The 23,359-nt window shown below is 35.9% G+C and overlaps 1 protein-coding gene across 1 annotated transcript; it reads right to left on the reverse strand.

Annotated features, from left to right (window-relative positions):
* Positions 1 to 323: 323 nt before the first annotated feature.
* Positions 324 to 15,429, reverse strand: ETNK1 (ethanolamine kinase 1). Its single transcript, XM_010002954.1, has 7 exons — positions 15,173 to 15,429; positions 14,184 to 14,324; positions 12,551 to 12,693; positions 6,098 to 6,181; positions 4,279 to 4,439; positions 1,963 to 2,036; positions 324 to 855 (listed from the first exon to the last, which is right to left on the reverse strand). The coding sequence occupies exons 1-7, from the start codon at positions 15,223 to 15,225 to the stop codon at positions 783 to 785; spliced, it is 729 nt and encodes a 242-aa protein (XP_010001256.1). The 5' UTR covers positions 15,226 to 15,429; the 3' UTR covers positions 324 to 782.
* Between the last annotated feature and the right edge of the window lie 7,930 nt (positions 15,430 to 23,359).

The raw sequence follows: 23,359 nt of genomic DNA on the forward strand, positions 1-23,359 counted from the left end.
AGTTTTCCCACAGAAGTTAGAGACAGCAACCTTATCCATCTAACACTATGATGGTACCTCTCCTCAAAGAATCTAATGGATGGTCAAGGAACTTTCACATTTCTACAGTTTAACACAGCAAGAAGGAAAAAACAAAACATTATTCATCATTTCAGCAAGCTGCTTAATTCTTACACAAAAGAAAAGTACCATAGTATGGAAAGCACCTTTTTCTTTTTTTTTCTTTTTTTAAAAAAAGAGGGAAAAAATAAAGAACATCTTAACCTTTTTCCCTAGTTACAGCACACTGGTGATCTCAAGTCTATTTCCACTCATTTTGTTTATATACATCTAAATGGTTAATATTCACTGACCATATTTCTTTTAACATAAGTTAATGCAACTTCAATAAAATAAGTTGTTGAATGAATCCTTTGGAACAACTTCACTGTCTGTGTCCAACTTCCACAAAAACTGATGAAAGCAGCAATGGAATCATGTTAAACTTATAATAAATAATTCACATACAACATATGTTAAATTACAAAGAAGGATTAAATTGCCATTTCTACAACTTCTTATAGATTTAGCAAGTTTCTAATCCGTTTTATATCAACAGCAGTACGTATGCTCTTCATATTAAATGTAACATTGAAGGACTGTTTAGAGGCATTGTTTTATAAAGCAAGAACCACCAAGTGAGCATTACAGAACTTCAACAAATGTTTAGCTTTTTTCCAGTATCTGTTCTCAGAAAAGATTCAGGGGTTGTCTCTCCACTTGGTTAAGTTTCTTCCTCTCCATTACTCAGGAAGAGTTAATGTCATGACCTCCAGCTTCATTTTGAAATATTGGTTAAACCGAACAATTGCATACCTATTCAAACAGGGAAAGAGAGAGAGAGACTGAGATGTGAAGTTATGAGCAGATAACTCCTTCCACAAAAAATCAGCCATCCTAACCACCTTGCTTGCCACAGTTTGCAAAACAGGTACTGTTCCAGGACTATGGAAAGGTGTCATTTTCGTGTTTAATAGCTCTTAATGGTCTGCCCAACAACTGACAGCTACGATTCCAGAGACATCTGATGCTCATCTTTGCAAGAACGACACTTTATCCAAAACCGGCAAGATTTTGGATTCTACCACCTGTGCTTTAACTTGTTTTTTTGTGCCATCTAGCGGTTACTAACATGTACTTCTACTTGAGAAAAATTGGTCACAAGAAATTCACCTTTGTCTCATTTACAAAATAGCAATATTAAGCCTTGCAAAACTGGCTTAGTCAGTGAAAAAAATTCTGAAGTGGGCTCTTTTACCAAGATAAATTATTAATTTTAGCACCCCCTCCCAGCCCCAAATGGAGAGATTAATTCCCCTGCCAACTGCCACAAAAGACAAGTTTAAAAAATGCCAAAGATGCACATCTACCTGAAATGGAGCAGCACTGGCCAGCATCTTAGGAAACATAACTTAGTATTCATGGGCATTACAAAGATTCTTCAGCAAAGATTAGGAATTTCCAAGATCAACACTCTGTGCACTAGGAAGTAAAGAAGCTCTTCTGCACAAGAGCCCCTTTTCTTGACTCTTGCAGATGGAAATTTAAGTCTTTGTCTGACAGCACACCACACTGACCAACCTGGCATTTAGGCCTTTGTCTCTCCAACAAAAAACACTCAATGCCCAAAAACATTTATTCCTCTCATTATGTTCACTGCGTTCTTACACCATGTTTTAGCCCAAGAGAACATACTAATTTAGAGAATTTTCAGCAACAAAATGCACATACAGAAAGCTTTTCCTGTCTTGCTTTCTCTTAAAAATTGTTATAGTATGATTACATAGATCAGGTTCATTGCCCAGACTTCATCTTTTCTCACAGCTGTGGTGTTGGATGAGATGGCCCCCAGGTCCCTCCCAGCCTATGGATTTTTCTATTATAATATATAGTATTCTATGATAACATGTAGCAAGCACTTACCCTAGAAAATCAAAGTCGATGGTGGAGTATTTGGCTTGAATAAGAGCCCACAATCCCCAAAAGAAGTGGGAAGCCTGAAAAAGAAGTTATTAGCAAAAGATTAACATTATATAATATCCATAATGTAAACAATTCTCACACTGAGACAAATAGTTATCTACAAGAGAACTCTCAAAACACAACCTGTTTTTAAAAGTTTTTTGCTACCTCTTCATCCAAGAGACTGGTAAACAACTATTATTGAATTAATTACTGGCAATTGTAGGAGCAAATCCATTGGCCTCCAGACTCTCCATGTGTCATTTTCAAGAAAAATAATGTTCCATTTCTGATCGGTCACCTATTAAGTGGACTGGTGTACTATATATTTCTGTGCATTTTTTTAACATGGTAGATAACTAATTTCTACTGCTGCTAACTGAATCTGTATTATTCCACATGTAATCAGCTCTAGTGCAAATATGAAATTTCTTAATGGCCATGAGCTTGACTGTCTCCTTATGGAGACATTTCTAGACCACCCAGGTTACAAGTGATATACCTCAGACTTCTGTTCAGTAGAACTGCTTACAGTAATTACCTAAATTGCTTTCTGAAGCTTACATATAACACCTTTACCAGAAGTGCTGAAGACACTTGCACGCACACACACCTGAGAACATGGAAACTACTCTACGTACATGTGAATCTGGCTTGTACCTCTAGCTTAGATAATTCTGCCTGAGAGTGAGCAGTCTGACCTTTTCCCCCCATCCACCAACTTCAGTTTGTATTTTCTCTAAACAAAGTTTCCCACAATAACTGACACAAGTGTGTATGGCAGTATTTGTGCATCATGTGTGGTCCATAGGCAAGCCTTGAGTCGTTCTCTAAACAGACCTCTATCCTCTTAAACACTAGTACAACCACAATTTACAACTGACAAAACAATGTTAATATATATTCAACAGACCACCAACCTACTTAACTGCAGATCTAACTTTTCTAAATGAATGGGACAGCTGAAATTAAGTTACAATTAATGAGAGATTTTAAAAGAATAACAGCAAACAAGCTGGTATTTTTAAGGGTTTAATAGTTACCTTTCTAGAAAGTGAACTGCATTTTCTTACTGCAACCAATAGGTTCTGCCAGAAAACTGAAGGCATTACAGTAACAGAGGTGTGCCTGTATTAGTCAGATAGAGGACTGAAATAAGGTCAAACTGGGTTCTTAAGCCTTAGTCCACCTGTGAGTAGTTTGGCACATTATTCCTTATGAAAAGCAAAATAAAAGTTCTCTAGCTATTGGGTAAATGGTATTTTGCTGTAACATTTTCTGTCACATCCCTTAGGTAGAACAAGAACAGGGAGAGTCAGAAAATGTAACAAAAAAATAACATGAACCTGTGTAGTATCTTCAGAAATCAAACAGGAATCAAGCTTGGAAAAAAGAGATGTTTTCCAGCTGCTTCTAACAGTATACATAATTGGGACATTCCAAGACTCAATGTCACATTTATTCTGACTCAATGCCACATGTATTCTACCTCAATTAATTCCTCTTGATGTGCTTTCTTTCCCCTGAAGGACAAGGCACCAAAGCCAGACTAAAACTGTATGTGCTGCATCTTTTAACAAGGAAGGAACACGAGAGCAGAAGACAGACTGACAGGAGACAGCTTGTAACACACAAGAGAAAGAAGCAACAGTGAACAGACTCATACAGCCAACTCTCACTCTCTGCAGGAAGACAGACCTTCTGGGGAATCACAGGAGATTACATGTGCACTTTGCTACAATTTAAACCACTGAGGTGGCCAAAACAACTCTCTTAATCACCAAGACACTGCAGGCAAGGGAAGAGTTACGGTAGAGATGGCAGATTCTATCTCTAACAAAAAAAATAAATAATTTAAAGTATCCTAACTTTACTGTAACAAAGTTTTATCATATTTTTTTAAAGTTTCTAATGTCAGAAGATTCAGAAGTCTTTATAAAATGCTCTACCATCATCTTACCATTACAAGAGGTTGCTCAACACAGACCCACCATAAGCTCTAGCCAACTCAGAAACTTGCCAAAACAATAAACAGCCAATAGAAATATCTGCTAAAAGCCCATCTCCTTGTTTTTTGAACACTCATACCTCTTTCACTAGGAATATTCTACAGAGACTTTTTAACATACAACATAGCAGAAAGTTTCTATAGAACAGGCTAAGGAAGGTTTTCTTACATGCCACAGCACTCAGAGAAAGAAACTCACAACTTTGTCCACAGAGAAGCAGGCTTCTCTATAGGATTTAATATATTCTAATCAAGTGTTTGTTATTTACCAGTGCAAACTGATTGACTTGGACATATAGAACTTCAACTTCTTTTTCACTGACTTCTGTGCCAAATCCTTTATATTCTTTGTAGGCCTCAAGGTAAGATCTCAGCCACTGTTCCTGTAATTTCCTGCTAGGATAAAGGCTGTAGTCTACTTCATTTACCCCTAATGGAAGAAAAAAAACATCTATTAAAACCATTTGGTATCTAAAAAGACCATTAGAATCGCATTACTGGACTACTCTTCCCCTCCCCACCTTGAATGTACACATACAAATTAATGTGGACAAACATTAATATTTTTTAGTTTGATGTGACTTAATCAGTTATATGTTGGCAGGAATTTCACACAATCCCATCAGAGCATTCAACATAACAGAAACATTTATGCTAAGTAAGTTTTCAGCCACACTTAGTCTACTTGTAGTTGGAGTTGACCAAGTTTGGCCTTGAGAGCACCCTCGAAAAATATACACACATTATGAAACAAAAGCCCTCTCAAACATCACCAAATATAACACATTTGATAGGAAAGGTGACTTCTATGTACAAATATCCAAAGCTGAATCCAGATGCATGTACATTGTCACCAACCAAGCTGATATTTGTGAAAAAAAATAATTATGTCCAACTCTACACAGATTACTCGTAGAATTAGAAGTCTGATCTCCATAAACACTTTTTGCCTGTTTTCCTTTCTATACTGGAGATGCCTAGTGACAGGCCAGAGTATGCCAGGAGTCCGAAACTGGGATCACAGTTCTCTCCCACTAGCTGTCATTCCCAGAGGACTTCAGATTTTGCTCTTTGAATCTTATTTTATGAACAGAACAATGCTCTAATGCCTACATCCTTTCTTGTGTCAGATGCGCTTAAATTTAGCTTTTTAAAAAAAATCAGATTTTTACTGGATGGATAGAAAACAGCAGAGGTGAAGCACAACTGTCTTCATAGGCAAAACATGTTTGTTCATTTAGTCTTCTTAAAGATAGACTCCGAAAAGTGCCACATGAAAACTTGAACTTTCAAATATATCTTGTCAAGAATGTACCTTTCTTTCCAAATACCTACATTACCAAGCATACACTCTGAATTTTTTAAGTTATCTAGACTCAACATTCAGTTTGTGAAACAATGACTGGTAGATTAAGACTCCTAATTTCACTGTGCTTTTTCATCATCATCTCCAATCATTATGCAGCTTTTTTTCCTATTATCTTGTCTTCTGAAACAACACAGCATACACTCAAGGTTATTTCTCTTATGGAACAAGTAAACAGAAAGGGAATTCACTGAAAAATTTGTAACAAATTCATGAATTAAATCTACCATTAGTTTATTCCTAAAATCCCAAATTTTTCCTACCACAGAGTCTTAGCCTTTCCTTCTCATTTCAGGACATGACTCAAGGGCAAGCACTTAGCAGACACATTCAAAACCACCAAAAAACCCACAGAAGCCTGCCATTTGGAACAGTTGAACCACACAGTGTATTCTCACTATATACCTATACTGTAAAAGATACTTCTGTAGTATTTCATTACCATGGGCTGTCTCTGCTATGTCATTCATAAAAGGACACTGAAAGTGGCAAGTTCTGTATTTATCTAACTGTACCAAAACACAGGACATGATGTTCTCATTACTATCTTAGCAGAGCTGCAAAGGAAAGGCATAACTGGCTTGTGACACAGCAATACATTTTGGTACCATCAGATGAACAGCTATATACATCTAAATATACAGACAGAAGAAAATGTGCAAGAATAAGGGTGGGGCTTTTTATAAAATCAGTTTATGTTTCCTCTGAAATTAGATTTTTACCTGCAAATTCATTGAAGTGGTTTCCAATATCATAAGCCAGGTAGTTGTATCCAGAATACTCATAGTCTATGAACTGCACATCATCTAAGTGAGACACAACAGCAGCAACATCAGAGTCCATATCAAATGAGGTCACAGAACTAATCCTTTGGTGTCCTTTGAATTTTTACAGGAAAAACAGAAGAAAACCACACACCCATCTTACTTGTACCCCACTGTGTGCACACAAGACATTCCAGGGTAAGGCTGGATTTTTTGAGATTTACCTGAATATTCAAAGAGCTCTTAAATAATTACTTAGAGCTTACAGTTCTATTTTTAAACTTCACTTTGCAGAATTTCTATTTTAACTTCTACCACATGAGGGCATCCCTTGCCTTCAAAATAAGAAACATAGTAGAGGATTCTTTATTTAAACTTTATTAGAAATAGCACATCACTTTTTCCCCAACTTAAAAAAAGAACAGTTCTGTTTATTCTCAGAGAAGTGTGCAACCACAATGTACTAGCATGTTGCCACATGTTGGTATTTCCTGCTTCCTCCAACCACATTTACAAAGTAAGGCTATTCTTAATTGTTGCTTTCTTTAGCTGACTTAAACTAGTCTCAAGAAATGATCAGAAAATCCTCAAGTCATCGAAACTATGAAAATATGCAGTTTTGTGTAAACAAGGATTGATAAAGCAGCAAACAGGCTCAAATGTTTCCAAATTACATTTACATATAGGGAAGCTGAGGAAAATGCTTCACTCAAGGTAACACAGCATTGAACATGCTCAAAAATGCCTGCAGCCATATCAGTCAAGACATTAACAGGACAGATTAAGTAAAACTAGAGCTCTTGGATTTTAAGGGAAACCAGTGAAATTACTAAGAATATTACAAAAGGAAGCAATGGGTTAATTTAAGAGCCACTTGCACTAGAACATGTAAAAGCCTCTATTTCCCATTGCTATGCTGAAATTTATAATTTTCATAGTTGCACCTTTCTCCTTCTTTACATCCATTCCTTTGATGACTAGCTGTATATTTAATACTCAATGCAAACATATTTCTTCTATTACAATCAACAATCTTCTTAGCATGACTTTAAGTATCTTAAAAATACTAATTCTAACTATCATAACTCCAGGTCAAAAAAAAATCCAGTAAATCAATAACATTAGGTATCTTACGCATTTCCTAGATTAAGTATTTTAAGTGTTTCATATACTGCCACAAGATTTATGGATATTGCTCATATCAAATGTAACAGCTTTGCCAGATACATGTCCTGACCAACTTATCACGAACTTAGAAGTGTTTATCTATGCAGTTTGTCTTTACCATCTTTGAAACATGAACACAATCTAGATGGGTAAATCTTGTCTAAGCACTTATAATGGAATTTAAATGCCACAACACAAAATTACTTACTCACAATCCTCCAAGTCAGAGTTTACCCTTACTTCCACAGGAGAGGATTGTTTACCAAGGTTCTGAGGTTAAACCTTTTAGGCTCTGACAAACCAATATGAAAATGGCCTGCAGAACAGCAAGCTCCTTCCAGGAAAATCTTTCAGGCCCCAGAAGTGAGGTTCTCTAGAACTCTAAAGGGACAAGAAATTTTACAGCAGCTGCAGACAAGATCTTATGATGCTGTCACAGATTAACTTCTGCCACTGCTTGACTGGCAGATTCACATACTTGAATATACTTTCATTTCCCACTGGTTCTTCAGCACAGCCAAACCCTCGTTAATATTCTGCTACATAATGAACCTCCTGAACTTCCCACTTTCACACATCCCCAAACATTTGATATTGCTTGTATTCAGAGGGTTTTCCTTCCTCCTACATAGAATACAAATATAGCAGGTAAAAGCTCACTTATAAAATACCAACATAAGACATATTTAAGTTTCTTTCATGTGCAAATTTCCTCATGAATATGCCTATGTGCTATCATGCTTTTTGAAGTGCAGATAACTTTCAAAACTTACTTTGATATAAAAATAGTATCATGTACAATAAGAAATCAAATCTAACAAGATACAAATAAGGCTGTTACCAGGCCTTATGCACATGAAGAAATGATGCGATAAGCCTCCAGCCAGTGCACAAATAGCCCAGTGCATGCCACAAGGTAACAACACTGGCATCCCTTATCTGTAGCAGACCAAGAAAAATTTGGCAAACTCACATTTGATAAGTCAAAAGTTCAAAGTGAAAGAGTCCTGCATTTTTACTGATCTCTTTCAGGCTTATGCTATTGTGGAATTCAACCTTGAGTTTAATTTACTTCATTACAGGTTCAAAATATACAGTCCTTTCTGTAAAACTCAGAGAAAGTAAAAACCTTTGTCACTTCATAAATGCAATGTCTGAGCCACCTTGTTTAAGAAGCAGCAAAAGAAAATTTGCATTAATTGTTTAAATATCCACAGTATTAGATGCTACTTACTGCAGTTCATACAGGAAAGCCATTTCAAAAAGATACAGTTTACCCTAGTACTTAGGCCGATAACATTTGGTCTAAGGTTTGCAGTAAGTACAAATAATTTATACATCCCACCAATCCCACTGGGAGCAGGCAGGGCAACAAGAGATACTAGTCTATGCGCATTTGATTTTCACTGAAAAATTTAAAACTAAGCTCTATCATCTCTATGAAAAAGCTACTGTTATCAACAGGAATGGAGACATCAAGAATATTCAACATCTCAAGTTGAAACACACTCCTTTCATCAGGGGGTCTACTAGAGTCAACAACTTTAAGGTAATCTGTGAAAACTACATGGGATGCATGCCATGTTCTGCACATCTCTCTGGGTTTTTTTAAATAGGTCAGGTAGTAGTCAGGAGGACATCCATTAGATCTCCTCAGGGAACTGAAAGGTAGGAGGGTGATCATCTCTCTCTAGCAGCTTTCTTCACTTGCAATGGTTTAATAAAGGAAGCACTTTTAGTGTGCAAGTTCTAGCTGTAGTTACCACAGCAGAATGATGTATCCTGAGTTCCGTCCCATCCTGCTCATCAGGTGAGCCACTGAGGGCCTAGAAGACAGCTTTAGTAAAGACAATGATCTATGCTATAAGCGTACTTGAAAATTCACAAATGGGTCATATACCCAAAGAATTATTTTAGCTATAAAAACCCAATATACCTTTGCAAAACAACAAAAAAAAAAAAGGTTTAGGTCAAAACTAGAAGCCTTAAACATACCTCAGTCTTCAGAAGCACTGAGCACCCACAGACTCCTACCAAAGATCATAGAAAACATTGGGTAGGCAGAGGGAATAAACAGAACAAAACTAGCCATGTACCTACACACTTAACTTCCTGGCAGGTGACTTTCATACATTGGAAAAGAAAACACAGAAACAGACAAAAGAATACTGATACTAGGTCTTATTGAATAGCAATTTGAATTCCCTTAAAACATCAGGTATTTTTTTAAACTCTCAGGTCACATTGAAAAAACCCAAACTTTAAGAGCATCAGAACACAAAGCCTGTAAGTAAGTAGTACCAAGCATCAGATTTTTACTGTCTTGATGCCCAAATGGTAAAAGCATCATGAAGCTCCAAGTTATAGACTTCAAAGAGTACTTCACACTGGTAATTTTAAGTTATGTAAAAATAACACTTGCAAATTTTCATATCCTGAGTGACTGCAAACGGACATGAACAAAACAGCAAGAGGCAGAGTCCTCTCAGCCTCAGCATAAACAAATTAAAATAAGGTGAGTGACACTCCATGAAATGAAGCTAGCACTCAACATGCTATTCGAGTCTCATAAATAAAGTTTAATGACACGAGACAGATTCTTCTTAAAATCAGTATGTGGCACTATACAAGTCTGAAAATTTGCCATTAATTTAATGCAGAGGACCAGTCTAAACCAAGGCACTGTGACATGCCTCAATTAGTTTAACTGCATTGGGTGGAAGCCCTAGTCTCTGTTGATAGTCTGTAGCTTAAAAAACACATACATGCATGTACCCTGTGCCTAGTAAGTATGCAAATTAAGCATTCACAAGTAAAATTGTAAATACAATGTTGCAAAAACAAGTGAGTTATTTGGTTTGTGTCATCTTCTGAAAAGAAAAATAAACACCGCTAGCTTTGCTCAAACTTTTCGGGGGGGAAGTAGTTAATCTAGAAGACTGATTCTCTTTCTTTAGTTCCAGTTTAGGGTCATCAAGGTCTTTTTGATACACAGGACCCTCTCTAGATGAAAAGAGTAAATGTAGTAAAAGTACAGCATCACCAAAGCCATTAACTACCTTCATAGAGTTTGATGCCATTCCTAATGAAGTACATCTTTAAATATTCTATTTTATGCTTTGCAAAGTTATTTGTATACTGATAAAAGCTTTTGCTCTGCTAAACAGAATTCAAGCAATACATATTTATAGTTAAAAGTTGACCTTCCACTTCTAAAACATGCTCCTCATTTTAAGGTTGTACTAACAGACAGATTAATGTCTTTACCATGTCAAAAGTGCACTGTAAGTAATCGCTTTCAAACAAATCAGTCTACAAATGGCATTGAGGTTTGGTTACTATGAAAACGGTACCTGTTGTATCCAGATCACATAAGTTTTACAACACATATGCAATGTTCAATCAGAAGTTAATAAATATTTCGTATTTCCAAGTCTTTTTCTCCCCAAGGGTGTTTAGCTTGAAGCTAAAGTGCTTTATGTACCTCCCTCCTCCCCACCGTCTTCCCAAACACTAAGCACTCACACACTCGTTACTGTAGGATTGCTCATAAGTGATGAACTGCTGACATTGCTTTTTCCTCCATTCTGTTTACAAAAAGAAAAGCATAAAGCATTTGTTTTAAAAATATAAACTTAAAAGCCTCTTAGTGAGCCTTTTAAAGGAATTCCTCCAGGTTTTTTTGCAACATGGTTCTACTATGAAAAGTGACAATAAGAATTATTTTTACCTTAATGGGTCCATTACGGAATGCTAAAACTTAAAGTAGCTTCAGCACTGAAAAGACCCACACAATAACAATAGATTTATTTTTGGTACTGCAGTAACACAACTCCACTCTGTGTAATACCACCAACCAATTATATGTTTATTTTATTTGTGCATACCTTGCCTGCTTTTTCCCCTCCTCTTTTTAAGCTACCATTGAAATGAAGTAAAACCACGGAGGTTTTGTACTGAATTCTGAGAATTTAAAACTGCTGTTCATAGCACTATACAGGTATATACTATATACCTGAAGAGCTGGGAGTACTAGCAATTCCTTTAAAAATGGTATTACTCAGACAGAAATTTGTATACAAGCCACCGAAAGATTTTCTTAATTCACATGTATTCAGTGTATATCTAATACACAAACTGGTTATACATACAGAGCCAGTTTTCATACTAGAACCAGCTCTAGCATGTTTTTGCTAGTTTTTGTTTAGAATTTAAGGCACATAAGCTTAAAAGGTCAAAGACCTTTGGTGACTGATGGAGAATACTTCAGTTCCATACAGCCATGTACTTCACACACTTGTGGACTTGCGTACCAACAGTCACATCAAACTATCACAAATATAAAGCTCCTAAAAGGAACATTTCATCCTCGCTTCAAAAGAAAATCTTGATCTAACTATAGTTAGATCAAGCTGTGCAATTTGTTGCACTCAGCTGAACTCAGATATTTGAAATGGGAAGAAAACTATGCATTTTTAATGCACCATGGGTCTTTTACTGTCTTAAGTTTGCCTTTTTTGTTTGTTCAGATGTCCTGTTGAATTGATTCCTTTAGTAACCGAACCTCAAACCACTAAAATCCAAAAATAAAAGCAAACGCATTTATACAAAAACTGTAATTTTGATTAAGGCATTATTTAATAACATGAATTGAGTTAAATGTATTATAATAAAAAGACAAAAATGTACTTCATCTTTGCTAAGATGTACTGCCTGTACAACTGTTTAGATACAGTATGTTTCGAAAAAAGAAATCTTTAAGATGCCTACATACCTCACACAGGAAATACTACTACAATCTATGCCTCAATTGAAGTATCACTAAGATAATGCATTATGTATGTATTTTTCCACAATCACAAACCAGAACAATACACATATTAAAGGAGATAATGTCTTCATGTTATTTTCTATGCTTGTGTGATTACTTTTTTCCTCCAAAAAGCTTTATACATTTAGAATAGAACAATTACGTACTTTGAAGGCTAACCATACAGGCAGGCTAGGGATTAACAAATTCATTAAAAGAAAGCAAGGAACACCAACATTCTTGTTATATGCAGTAATATAGATGAGAATTAGCTAATTAAGTAACTTAATATTTGCACAAATATCACTATCATTGTGTCTTAAAAGCTCAAGTTGAGTTCACTTAAAGTCACTAAAATCACACTTCTGATATAGCAAATACAATTACAGCATAAACAAACTAAACCACTACTTACTGTTGAGTTCAATACCTACCTCGTTTCTTGTTGTAAATAATATTTTTACACAATAGGTCATTGTGACAGAGTACCACTGGTGATCCTAAATTTGACAGTCTTTCCTTCATCCAGGCCATCTCTTCCTGAAGGACTTCAGGACTTGGAATGTCACTTAAAAACCTTTTCAGATATAAGAAATTTGATTGTTAAAATTTAGTACTGTGTTCCATACCAAGCATTTGTGATGAAGTAAGTTACTTTCCTCCACATTCTTATTTCAAATGACTCAACAGGCTTTCTCATAAGCTGAAGTACATCTGTCTTTGGCACCATGGCAGTCAAATTATGACATTTATTTCCCTCTATCCTCCCAAAAAACTATTCTCTAAAGACCGTCCAAGCAGTAAAAATAACCATAGACCAAAAATCAGGAGTCTAATTTAATCACAACTTTGCAGATTTTAAAAAGGAATAAAGATTATAACTGTTAGAGCATGAATTTAATTCACTTCTTGTTCACATTACATTAATTCCTTTAAGTAGAATAACTGGGATTGATTTTTAGTTCTAGTCACCATAAATATGCTTAATTGGAAATTAAGAAAAAATGCCTACTTAACTACTTAAAGTTTTCTCAGTTTTCTTAACAATTTTACGTTGCTGAAGAAAAAAGTCAACTTTTCTAGATCATTTTTCGATAACAATACAGCAAGAAGGGCAGCTGGCATCAGTGATTTCAAAGATAGTCTATGAAGAATGTTCTTAGCTGCAATCTGCATACTGACTGATAACCGAGTCTGAAAACATTGTAGAAAATACTTCCACATTACAGTTGTAAAAGTTTGATCTTCAACCCCCAATAAACATTGTCTTTAGTTCAAGCTTTAGATTATAGCACAGAAATTTGATTCAGGTTAACAAAAATGTTAAACATTGCCATTCTTATCCCAATCTTCCACTGACTGATGCTAGAACCCCTTGTAAATATTTTCTTATTTGGTTAGCCTTCTAAGAAAAAAGTTCTATTTACACACCAAGAATTATACTATGATGCTAAAAAAATTAATTAAACACAGGTGAAATTCCATGAGAGCATGAGTCTGACTGTATTGACACCTTTTCTTCCTCCGGAAAACACTGAGAGCTCATCCCATCATGCAAAACAGTCTTTGATTACTTTTGCTTTTATGGCATGCAATTTTGAAGAAATTTATAAACTAAATAAATACAAGACAGTCAAGAGGTGCAGATTAGAACGAGCAAGAAGCAGTACTCCTCTGCAGCCCCAGGAAATACGTTTACAGTATTCAGCCCAGAACACTTGTCTTAGTTCTAGAGACTGAGAGATCTCTTAAAAACTGTCGAGAAACAACTAATTACTTCAAGTACTTCCGTAAAACTTCATTCTTTAAAAAGAGTAAAGAAAACTACCATCATTTATTAAGTATCCAATCAAACCAAGAACTATATATACACACAATATACCCAATAAAAGTATCTCCTTACTATATTTGACATTTATATAGCTACTTCAGTATATAACAGTATGACAAAACTCAATTTTACAAACTTGAACATTAAATGGTAAGCCAAACCTATTTTTAAGCATTCTTCTATACCCTCAACCAGAAAGAATGGGAAATACAGAAAGCACATAATGAAATACACACCTTTTATTTACTTCCTCATCCCTAAATTCTGTGGGTATGAGAGAAAAGTATTTCCCCATCTTCAGCCATAGATTAGATTTAGGGATCCATCCGTTGTGTGCATGAATAGCATGGATTTTAGCAAGCTGTCTGGCAATGAGTCTAAAAAAAACACCAGAGTTTAAATTAATGTTATGTTGGCAATAGATCCTACCATCTTTATTGTATTTTTCCTAGCAAAAAGACAACTACAATATATTTAACAGAAAAACTGTAGACAATGAAGCAAAGGAATTCCAAGAGGGTTTAACTAAGAGCAACACAGCTATAGGGTAGCATCTCTAAAGACTCAAAAGGTTATTACCAGCACTATTTCAGGGAGGGGAGGCAGAAGTTCAGTTACAGCATGCAGACTTGACCTGTAGTTACAGACTCTTCAACTTGCTTATCTTTAGAAGAGTTTACTGAAATCAGCTGCCATTGTTAGGAAAATACATTTCAAAACATAGACAGAAAGCTAAAATCTTAAGACATCCGCACTTTCTTTTCACTGCTAATAGCTTAAAAAATGTGACTCAGTGAAAGGCTATCTTGACCCTATTCAGAAAAGCCATGTATTAGAACAGAGCTAGAAGTACTTGCTTTAATCAAGTCCAGCACCCTACAGCTCCCATCATGTTAAATCATCTCCCCAAAAGTAAGGTGCAAGTGTTAAATACTCACAATAAGCAGACCTCTAATTAGTATATAGTCTTCTGGGGAGGCAGCAAGGACCATTTGCTCAGCACTGAAATACCATGTTAACTAAGACAGAGGACAGTGAGCCATGAAGAGTGTGAACACCAACTTAGTGCAGCCTTACAGAGGTATTTCTTTTTTGCCTGCTCACAAACTAAGCTTGAGATCCTTTGTGTCTGACAGAACACTATAAATGAATCATGGAACTTGAATATAACGAAATTATAATACAAACAAAGGAACAGCAATTTAAAAAAATGTTACAAGCTTACCTGAAAATATCTGGATTGCATACATGCTCTGGATCCAGTGCTTCTCCCTGCATGAACTCATAACACAGGCCATTATTGAAAGTACAGTATAGTTGAGGTGCACAGCCATGAGCCTGCAACACACGGAAACTCTTCACTTCCTCATCTCGGTCCACTAAGAGCTCAGTCTTGTTTCCATAGATCCTAACTAGAACCACATCATCTGTTATGTCACCCACATAGCAGCCAATTAGTTTATTGGTGATTCCATCGGTGAACAGCTGAAAAATAAACAACAATGCATAAGCAACTCAGATCTGCATTTTCAAAATGCAGAAAAAAAAAATGCAGGGTTATCCTTTAGTGCATAACATACGAATGTTTACTAGTTTGAGCATTAACAAAATAAAACTAAGATACAGAAAAACCAAGGAGAAAACTGCAAGTTGTTTTTTTTTGTTCCTCAGCCACACATGAAAGGAGAAGAGAAAAATGTGGAAATATGCTACAGTGAACTAAAGAAATACCACTTGTAAAAGGTAATAACTGAAAGCTCAATACAGTAAAACTAGTTTCTACATAACCACTCAAACTGATGTATTGAAATGGTTTAAACCAAAGTCCCAACAAAGCAGCAATCCTAAACCACTATGAAAAGTGATGAATACAGGCAGCAGATCAGAGACAGTTCTTAAAATTCAAGACATCAGCCAAATTAAAAGCTTTTGACAAGACCCACTATCTTTCCATTTTACTTAATAATTGGTACATGTCATTTTAAAAGCATTTAAAAACATATATAAATACAATTTGTAAAGCCCTGAAACTCACTAGACTTTTATCAGTCTAATCACTGATGCCTGAATGTACTGAAGATTAAGTAGCTTTCTATAAAAACCAAGAGCATTATTGGAGCATTATGTTTACATGTAATGACAACCTACTCACTGCCTTTCAAATAATGATGGAGGTATGGATACTAAAAGTTCCTAGCTGCGGGGGGGGGGATGCAAAAAAACCACCCACTCCTTAAATGCTTCTTCTCTTTTCACATTTTATAATGAGGCCTAAAATACACATATACAGGCTGAACTCTTGCAGATGCCACTTGACAAACAACTAGACTGAGTTACTGGGCTCTGTGTGCCCAGCTGTGTGTAGTTATGCACTTGAAACCCACCCAACGCCTGCAAGAATAACACAGCAGCTCTTAATCTCCTCCTCCAATCCAGGACAATTCTACAGCTCAGAAAACAAGATGTTTGGCACTTTCAAACTCTTTGCACTCTGTCAACTCGGACTAAATGCTTCCAAACTTGCTAGCTGAGCAATACCTATATTAACCCTAACTGTTAGGTAAGTGACAGAAGGACAAGCCATTAACAGGTGACAATCAACAACACAAGCAATAACACTAATGTTTCTATAACTACTGAACTGTCCCCTGCAGTCTTAAAGGTGAGAAGCAAACAACTTAAAAGTCAAGGATCTCACAGCAACTATAATTGATATTCAAATAGAAATTTTTTTCTCGTTTACAGTCATGCCTCTCCTTCCACTGTTGCACCCAAAACCCTACATAAAAGCCAATTTAAAAAGAACAAATCCTGCCACAAAGAACATAACCTCCTTTCAGGCCCTTGCACCAAAACAAGTGAGCCACAAGAAGCAGCTTCAAGTTGGTTAATATATACAGACATACAAAATTTTATTTTGGGGAAGCATCCTGTAGATTTAACTTCATACCTTTCATTAGGAAGTGTTCTAATCATTAATTCTCACTTAGCTAACTCTTCTGGCATATGTACAAGAGAGAAGTGGAGACACAGTCTGATTACGTTCATTAGATCTTTTCAAATAGACAGGTCCTTGAAGCTGCAAGCAACTTTAATTTAAAGGCAATCTGATGACCCAGTACAGATTTTTGCTTTAAAATTCCTAATGGTAACAGAAGTCAGAAAATCATCTGGAAAATTAAATCTATTTAACAGAATTAAAATACCAATTGTTCAATAACAAGAGTTTTAATTCCTTAGAGATGTTCATTCAATACTTCCTTCCCTGCATGCCTTCTTCCTCAAGCCCAGATCAAAAATACTGACAAATGGAGCCATCTGTGGCATTTCAGACCTTTCACTAAAACTTAATATTTACTAAAAAAATAAGTTTATTAAGAATACATGTCAACAACAGACAAATTCTCAGCATCATCATTCCTTAAAACCTTCGACAGTTTGCATGGGTTTTTTCTGTTGTGTGCTTTGGTTTGGTTGTTTTTTAAAGCAAAACGAACTTCAGAATCTTCAACTTCTTTTCTCATGTCCAAGACATAGCCCTTATTTTGAAAAGTGAAGTTGTATCATTCAAATACCAGTGACAGTTTACTTCCAACTCTCAGTGGTTTAGAGAATTGGGAGCAATTTTTTTTTTCTTTAATGAAAAATTCTGAAGTCAGGTCAAGATTCCCCATTTAGGAAAGGACCAAGACTTTCACAGCAGAAGAGGCTGCGTTTCAGCTCTTATGCCTTGCTTTCCTCAACACCCTCTTATGATGAGGTGAACAAACTTATAAATACAGAAAAGGACTGCAAAAGCTTTAGTTGTCACCACAAATAACAAGAAATAGCCCGAGTTCCTGAAAAAAAGATGCAGAATAGTAGAGGGAAGATACATGGATAGTCCATTTTTCTTAGAAACAATATTACAGAAGTAGGTTCAGCAAGTCACTACCTCTAACCCACACGTGGTAACCATAAATCCAAATCAACTGGCTTACAAAGCCTCCTTGATAAACTCAAAATTTAGACTTTACAGTTAATGGACATGTTTTATTACTAGCTATTGTTTTAGTAACCCAGAATAGGAGACAACTAACGAAGAACAATGTCTGAAACAGTCTTCATAGTAACTAAATGTTAATCAGCACAACAAAAATCAGTTGCCCAAGGCTGTGTGCACTGAAATCACTGGCAAGCCTGAAGACTCTACAACCTGTCTGGGCAACTTGTTCCAGTTTTTTTTACCACCCCATAGTAAACAGAAGTACTTTATGTTCAGGTGGAATTTCATGTTTTGTTTTGTGACTATTGCCTTGTCTGTCACTGGGAACAGAGGAAAGTGCATGGCTCCCTCTTCTTCATTCCCTCTCATCAGGTTTTACCTGCAAGTCCTCTTTCGTCAAGGCCAAATATTCTCAGCTCCTCCACATATGAGAGATGCTCCATTCACCTTCGCTAGACTTGCTCAAATGAGCCTCTTTCTCATAGTGGGGAGCTAATGATAGGACAAATCACTCGAATATGGCAAATCAATGTAGAAGTATCAGCTCTCTTACATTTTAGCATAAAACCAGAATTAACTTATTACAAATTTTGAAGAGCACTTTGCAGAAGTTGTGTCTTCGGTTGTTGATTAAGCTGAAAAGCCTCGTCTGCCATACTTAAATGAAAACTTCTACAATGTAGCACTAGAAAAACTTCCTACTCTGTCTTTGCATGGCTGAAAGTGAAAGTTCTGTTGAAGCAAGAAGGTTTAAAACCAGCAAGTATGAAATTTACTACCTCCTCAAAAGAAAAGTAAACTGCTGTGATTATCAATTAGTAAAGGCAACAAATAAATAGGCAGTAACTCTTAACACACAACAGCAGTATTTCAAGTAACTGGAACTTCTGTTACTGTTTTCTACTTCTTATAAAACAATCCTCTAATAAAGCCTGTCTTTCTCCATAGAAAAAAAAAAAGGCTCTAAGGTCATCAGAAACAATAATACCAAAAAGAAAACAGAAGTAGCGCTGATGCAACATAATGGTAAGGATTTGACATGCTTATGCTGTTAAACAGAAGCTTCTGGCCACTGTACAGCTTTTGTCAGACTGCACAGGTCATTTATCCCCTTAAAAAGAGTCTCATTACTGTTAATAAAAAGAAAATTACAACAAGGAAATTGGACTCCCTCAACTGATAATTCAGGAACTCTACTTATTAGCATCAATTTGTAACATGCTGTTATAAGTAATTGTTTACACCCAGGAGTGCTTTAGTTATTGCTTCTTAAAAAAGTTTGCTTACTTTCCTAACAACATTATTCAGAGTAGACAATTTCCATATTCCACTGTGAAAAAACACCTAATGTTTCCTACCAGTAAACAAATCTAACACTCCATTATTCAGAGTGTCTTCACTGCAGAACTTGAAGAATCAGCTTAGAATGCCTTGCCCAAAAGGTAACCCGAGATACAGCAGAGCAAAACAGGAGCTCTATAACAAAAGCACCAGTTGAACAGCATAAACTAGGAATGTACTCTGGGCATGGGTAAGAGAGTAAATTCCCTAGGCCATGTGAAAGACAAAGGAAGAATCTACAGATTGTTATGAAAGCCAATAGGAAATTCTAGAAATATTTTTTTTAAACACAGAGTCAAGAGAAATCAAGAACATGGTGCAACAAGCAAAAAAACAACAACCCAGAAGCAAGATTCTACTACTCTTGTCATCTGCAACCATTTAGTTATGGTGATATGTACTTGGCACATTGTAACACCTGCTTTTAAGTGAGGTGACACAAAGCTAAACCTAAATTTTGAAAACATTTCCAGAATGTTATTTATACTGTCCCACAAGCCAGTCAAGAGCTTGAGCTTGAAGTCAAGGCTTTCTAGCTCTTGGGAACACACAGAAACTGTTTACTGAAATAAGAGTGACAGCTACAAATACACTCGAGTTACTCAAATGCAGCCTGAAAGCAGCACATGGTAGGAACACAGGCCAAATGAATCTAGGAAGAGCAGAGAAAACTCAGCCAAGACATGAAACATCTTTCTGAGACCGAGTTTACACTAAAAGTACTCTTTTATCAGTAACTATCAGGTTATTAGAAAAGGGCATGGGATGGATACATTTCTATCTCCTAAGCAGGTCCTTCAAGAAAAGCTTTTACTGCTCCTATTGCTCCAGGTGTTCAAAAGAAGGAGAACAAAATTATGATCACATGTAACAAGCATGAACAGGCAGAAATAAAGTGCCATGGGCCAACTTATCACTGACAGAAGAGATGTAATACCAAGCAGGTTTTTTTCCTTCTAGACTATTACTACACCTGTAAGAGCAGAAATACAGAAAGCAGTATTGCATCGCTGTGGTAATAGAACAGTAATGTAAAGTTTCAGCATAAATAAGTAGGAATTCCCTCCATTCTGCTGCTGAGCCCCAGAACCGCACATTAACATCTCCAGAAAGGAAAAACATGCTTCTTTGACAGTCACAAAACTTCAAGTTTGTATTGCAAGACATAATGTCATTTTTTCTGGGAACGCAGAGTCTATACAGGCACATCCACAAGTATACATCTTTCAATAATTCAATTTATTGAAACAAGGCAAGTTATTTCTCAATTTCTTCTATCTGTAGCTATTCATAAAAGAAGGACAAAGTACAATTACTTGAAAATGCAGGTGTTCAGTAAATTCTCATCTATTCAGCAGGGCTTAGAAGAAACACCATCCAAAGGTCTCCAGGCTCCAGAGCCATATTCTCTAGATCGTTACACTGCAGGTGAAAGTCATTGTCTACATAATCTCGGTGGTTACAATCAACAAGACCATTTGGTGTTGTAAGTACAAGGGCAAGCAAGGACTAAGTTAACATAACCATTCTAGAGTAAGGTGGCCACAGGCTTGAACTAAGAGTTTTCTACTGAACTCATGATGTGCTCTGCCATGACAGCAGCATGGACAAAGCAATACCTACCTATGCTGTAAAATATTACATAAAATATTTTTTGGCTGCCAAACCATCAATCCTGTAGCTTCAAGGAAGAATTACAGGGTGCTTTTTTTCATTACATGTTTTTGGTTTAGGTTTGGTTTTCATTTTGTTTTTCTTAAGGTGTTCACTGAAGATTCATATCCTCCATATTATCAATATAAATACCATAAAAAATAATATTCAATGTCTATTTTAAAAGGCTACAGGTATGTCACCCCTCACAAGGACTTACTCTGATCTAAATGTGTGATAAGATCACAATCACAGAATGAGTAAGGTTTGAAGGGACCTTAAAGTATCAACAGGTTCCAACCTCATGTAGCTTGTTACAACTTTTTAAGTGATGAATTGTTTTAAATATTTTTACAGATTTTCATTAAACTGGCAAAACCAGTTAGAGATAAATTTAAAAAGCTAATAGAAAATGAGTCTAATATTTTTATTTTAACTCAAAGAATTAATTTGCTAGTCCTCCCTTGAAGATTTTCTCATTAAACAGCCATATAACAGTGGGGAAAGAAAACCCAGAACTACAACATTTCAGACAGCTAACTTCCTTTCCAATGTCAGAAGTCTAAAGCATAAGCTATAAGCCACTACATGGCTAGATCCAAGCTTTGCCCAAGCAAATATTGATTTGCTGTAATTAGAACCAGTCATTAATACAAACACAACCACATCATACACTGTGACGTGGCACATCGATTACACAGACCATCACCATATGCACAGCTGCTGCCCCACCCACTGATAGCACAGAAAACCCTTAACAAGGAATTGAGATCATGAAGCTTTATCCAAAGCTTACTAAGAAGGGAGAAACATAAACCCAGCCTCAAATGACAACCAAGACAGCCTACATTTCCCACTTACTGTGACATTGCATTTAAGGCACACCTCAAATTACGTTTTTTCCACAACACATCAGCAATGCACATTCTGCAACTCTAGCTTTTCTTAGTCTTTCTTTGTATCACCATTTCTCCCTTTAAGAGGTACTAGTACTTCAGCATGTTAGCCTGTGAACTCAGTCCTTCTTCTACTACTTTCACAACTGCTGAAAAGCATGACGTTCTAAATAAAACCAGCTAAGCAATTAAAAAAAAACCCTCTTAAAATGTAATAATGCTAAGATACAAAAGTTTACTTCATTTCCCAGAGACAAATATTGTTTCCATTCAAGTATTTCAATGCTTGAAATCCCACACTCAGTCTGTTTAAATAAACTGTGAAATATCTCAATTAGTTCAGAAATCTGAATCTAATAATAGCTTGTTATAAAGAACATACCAAGATTTACACGATAAATTAGAGCAGCAGCCAGAAAATACTGCCTGATGAAAAGCTATTGAGTGCAAGTCAGGAAGAAAAAGCAGAGACAGAGAAAAGTTAATCTGGTATATTAAAAAAGGGGGGATGAGTTTTTCTAGTGAAAGTACAATTCTTCGCAAGCATGGTTCTGTCTTGTATGTTCACATTTCATAGTTACAGGAACAAATTACTGCAAAAAAAATTACAAAACTCTGCAGTAGGAAAGTCATGGATAGCGTTGATAGATGAGAAGAAATACACGTCTTGCAAACACAGACACAGCACCAGAAAAGAAGAAAGGTTTAAAAAATACCAAACTTAATTAGTTATTTTGGAGATATCAGGAACTATTTTATATTGCAGGACTCAAGCAGGGAGGAAGAATCTTGTTGAAGAATTTGATCCTTTCTGCAAAACTTATTTTCTTTTTCCCTCTCTCCTCAGGTTTGGTCCAGGAGAACACTGTTTGCTAGCACATAATTTTTATAATTTTAAATCTGTGACTAATTTTGCAGCAGATTTTTTTGCATAAAAGAGATAAGGCTTGTCTATCCAAATAATGGTGTAAAATAACACTATAAATATTAATCCTTTTAACTAATAAGTTTACCTCGTAGTGGAAAGAAATAGATTGTTTTTCCTGCACTAAAATATTACACTGCAGACAAGAAGTTGTGGATCAACCTACTGAATCCTTCATGATGACCAGACCTACCAGCTGCAGGATAGGTCATGAGATAAAAGGATCCTGAATCTGCATTTACTTAGTAGTAACTAACCTTCTCATACTGTAACCAAACAAACAACGGTCCTCCTTCAAATACCAACACAAATGAATCTATAGAAGGAAAAATAAAAAATTCTGAAAGTAGGAAGCATTCCTTTTTACATTAGGAAGAGTGATAAAAATCTCTTTATGACAGAAAAAAGTTAAAATTACATTTTTATATTTCATTAATAAAGAATTGTCCTAAATATAAATAACTGAACATTCACTGTCGTAATTCAAGCTGCTTACTAACTCAAAACAGGTTTTGACTGAGTTTTGAAAAGTATTTATTTCTGAAATTAAAAAAAAAAACACCTGTTTCTCCTTTTGCCACAGCCAATTTCAGAAGTTAGCAGTGAGCTTTT

This window comes from Chaetura pelagica, unplaced genomic scaffold (genome assembly GCF_000747805.2).
Source record: "Chaetura pelagica isolate M959 unplaced genomic scaffold, ChaPel_1.0 scaffold117, whole genome shotgun sequence".
NCBI classification, from domain to species: domain Eukaryota; kingdom Metazoa; phylum Chordata; class Aves; order Apodiformes; family Apodidae; genus Chaetura; species Chaetura pelagica.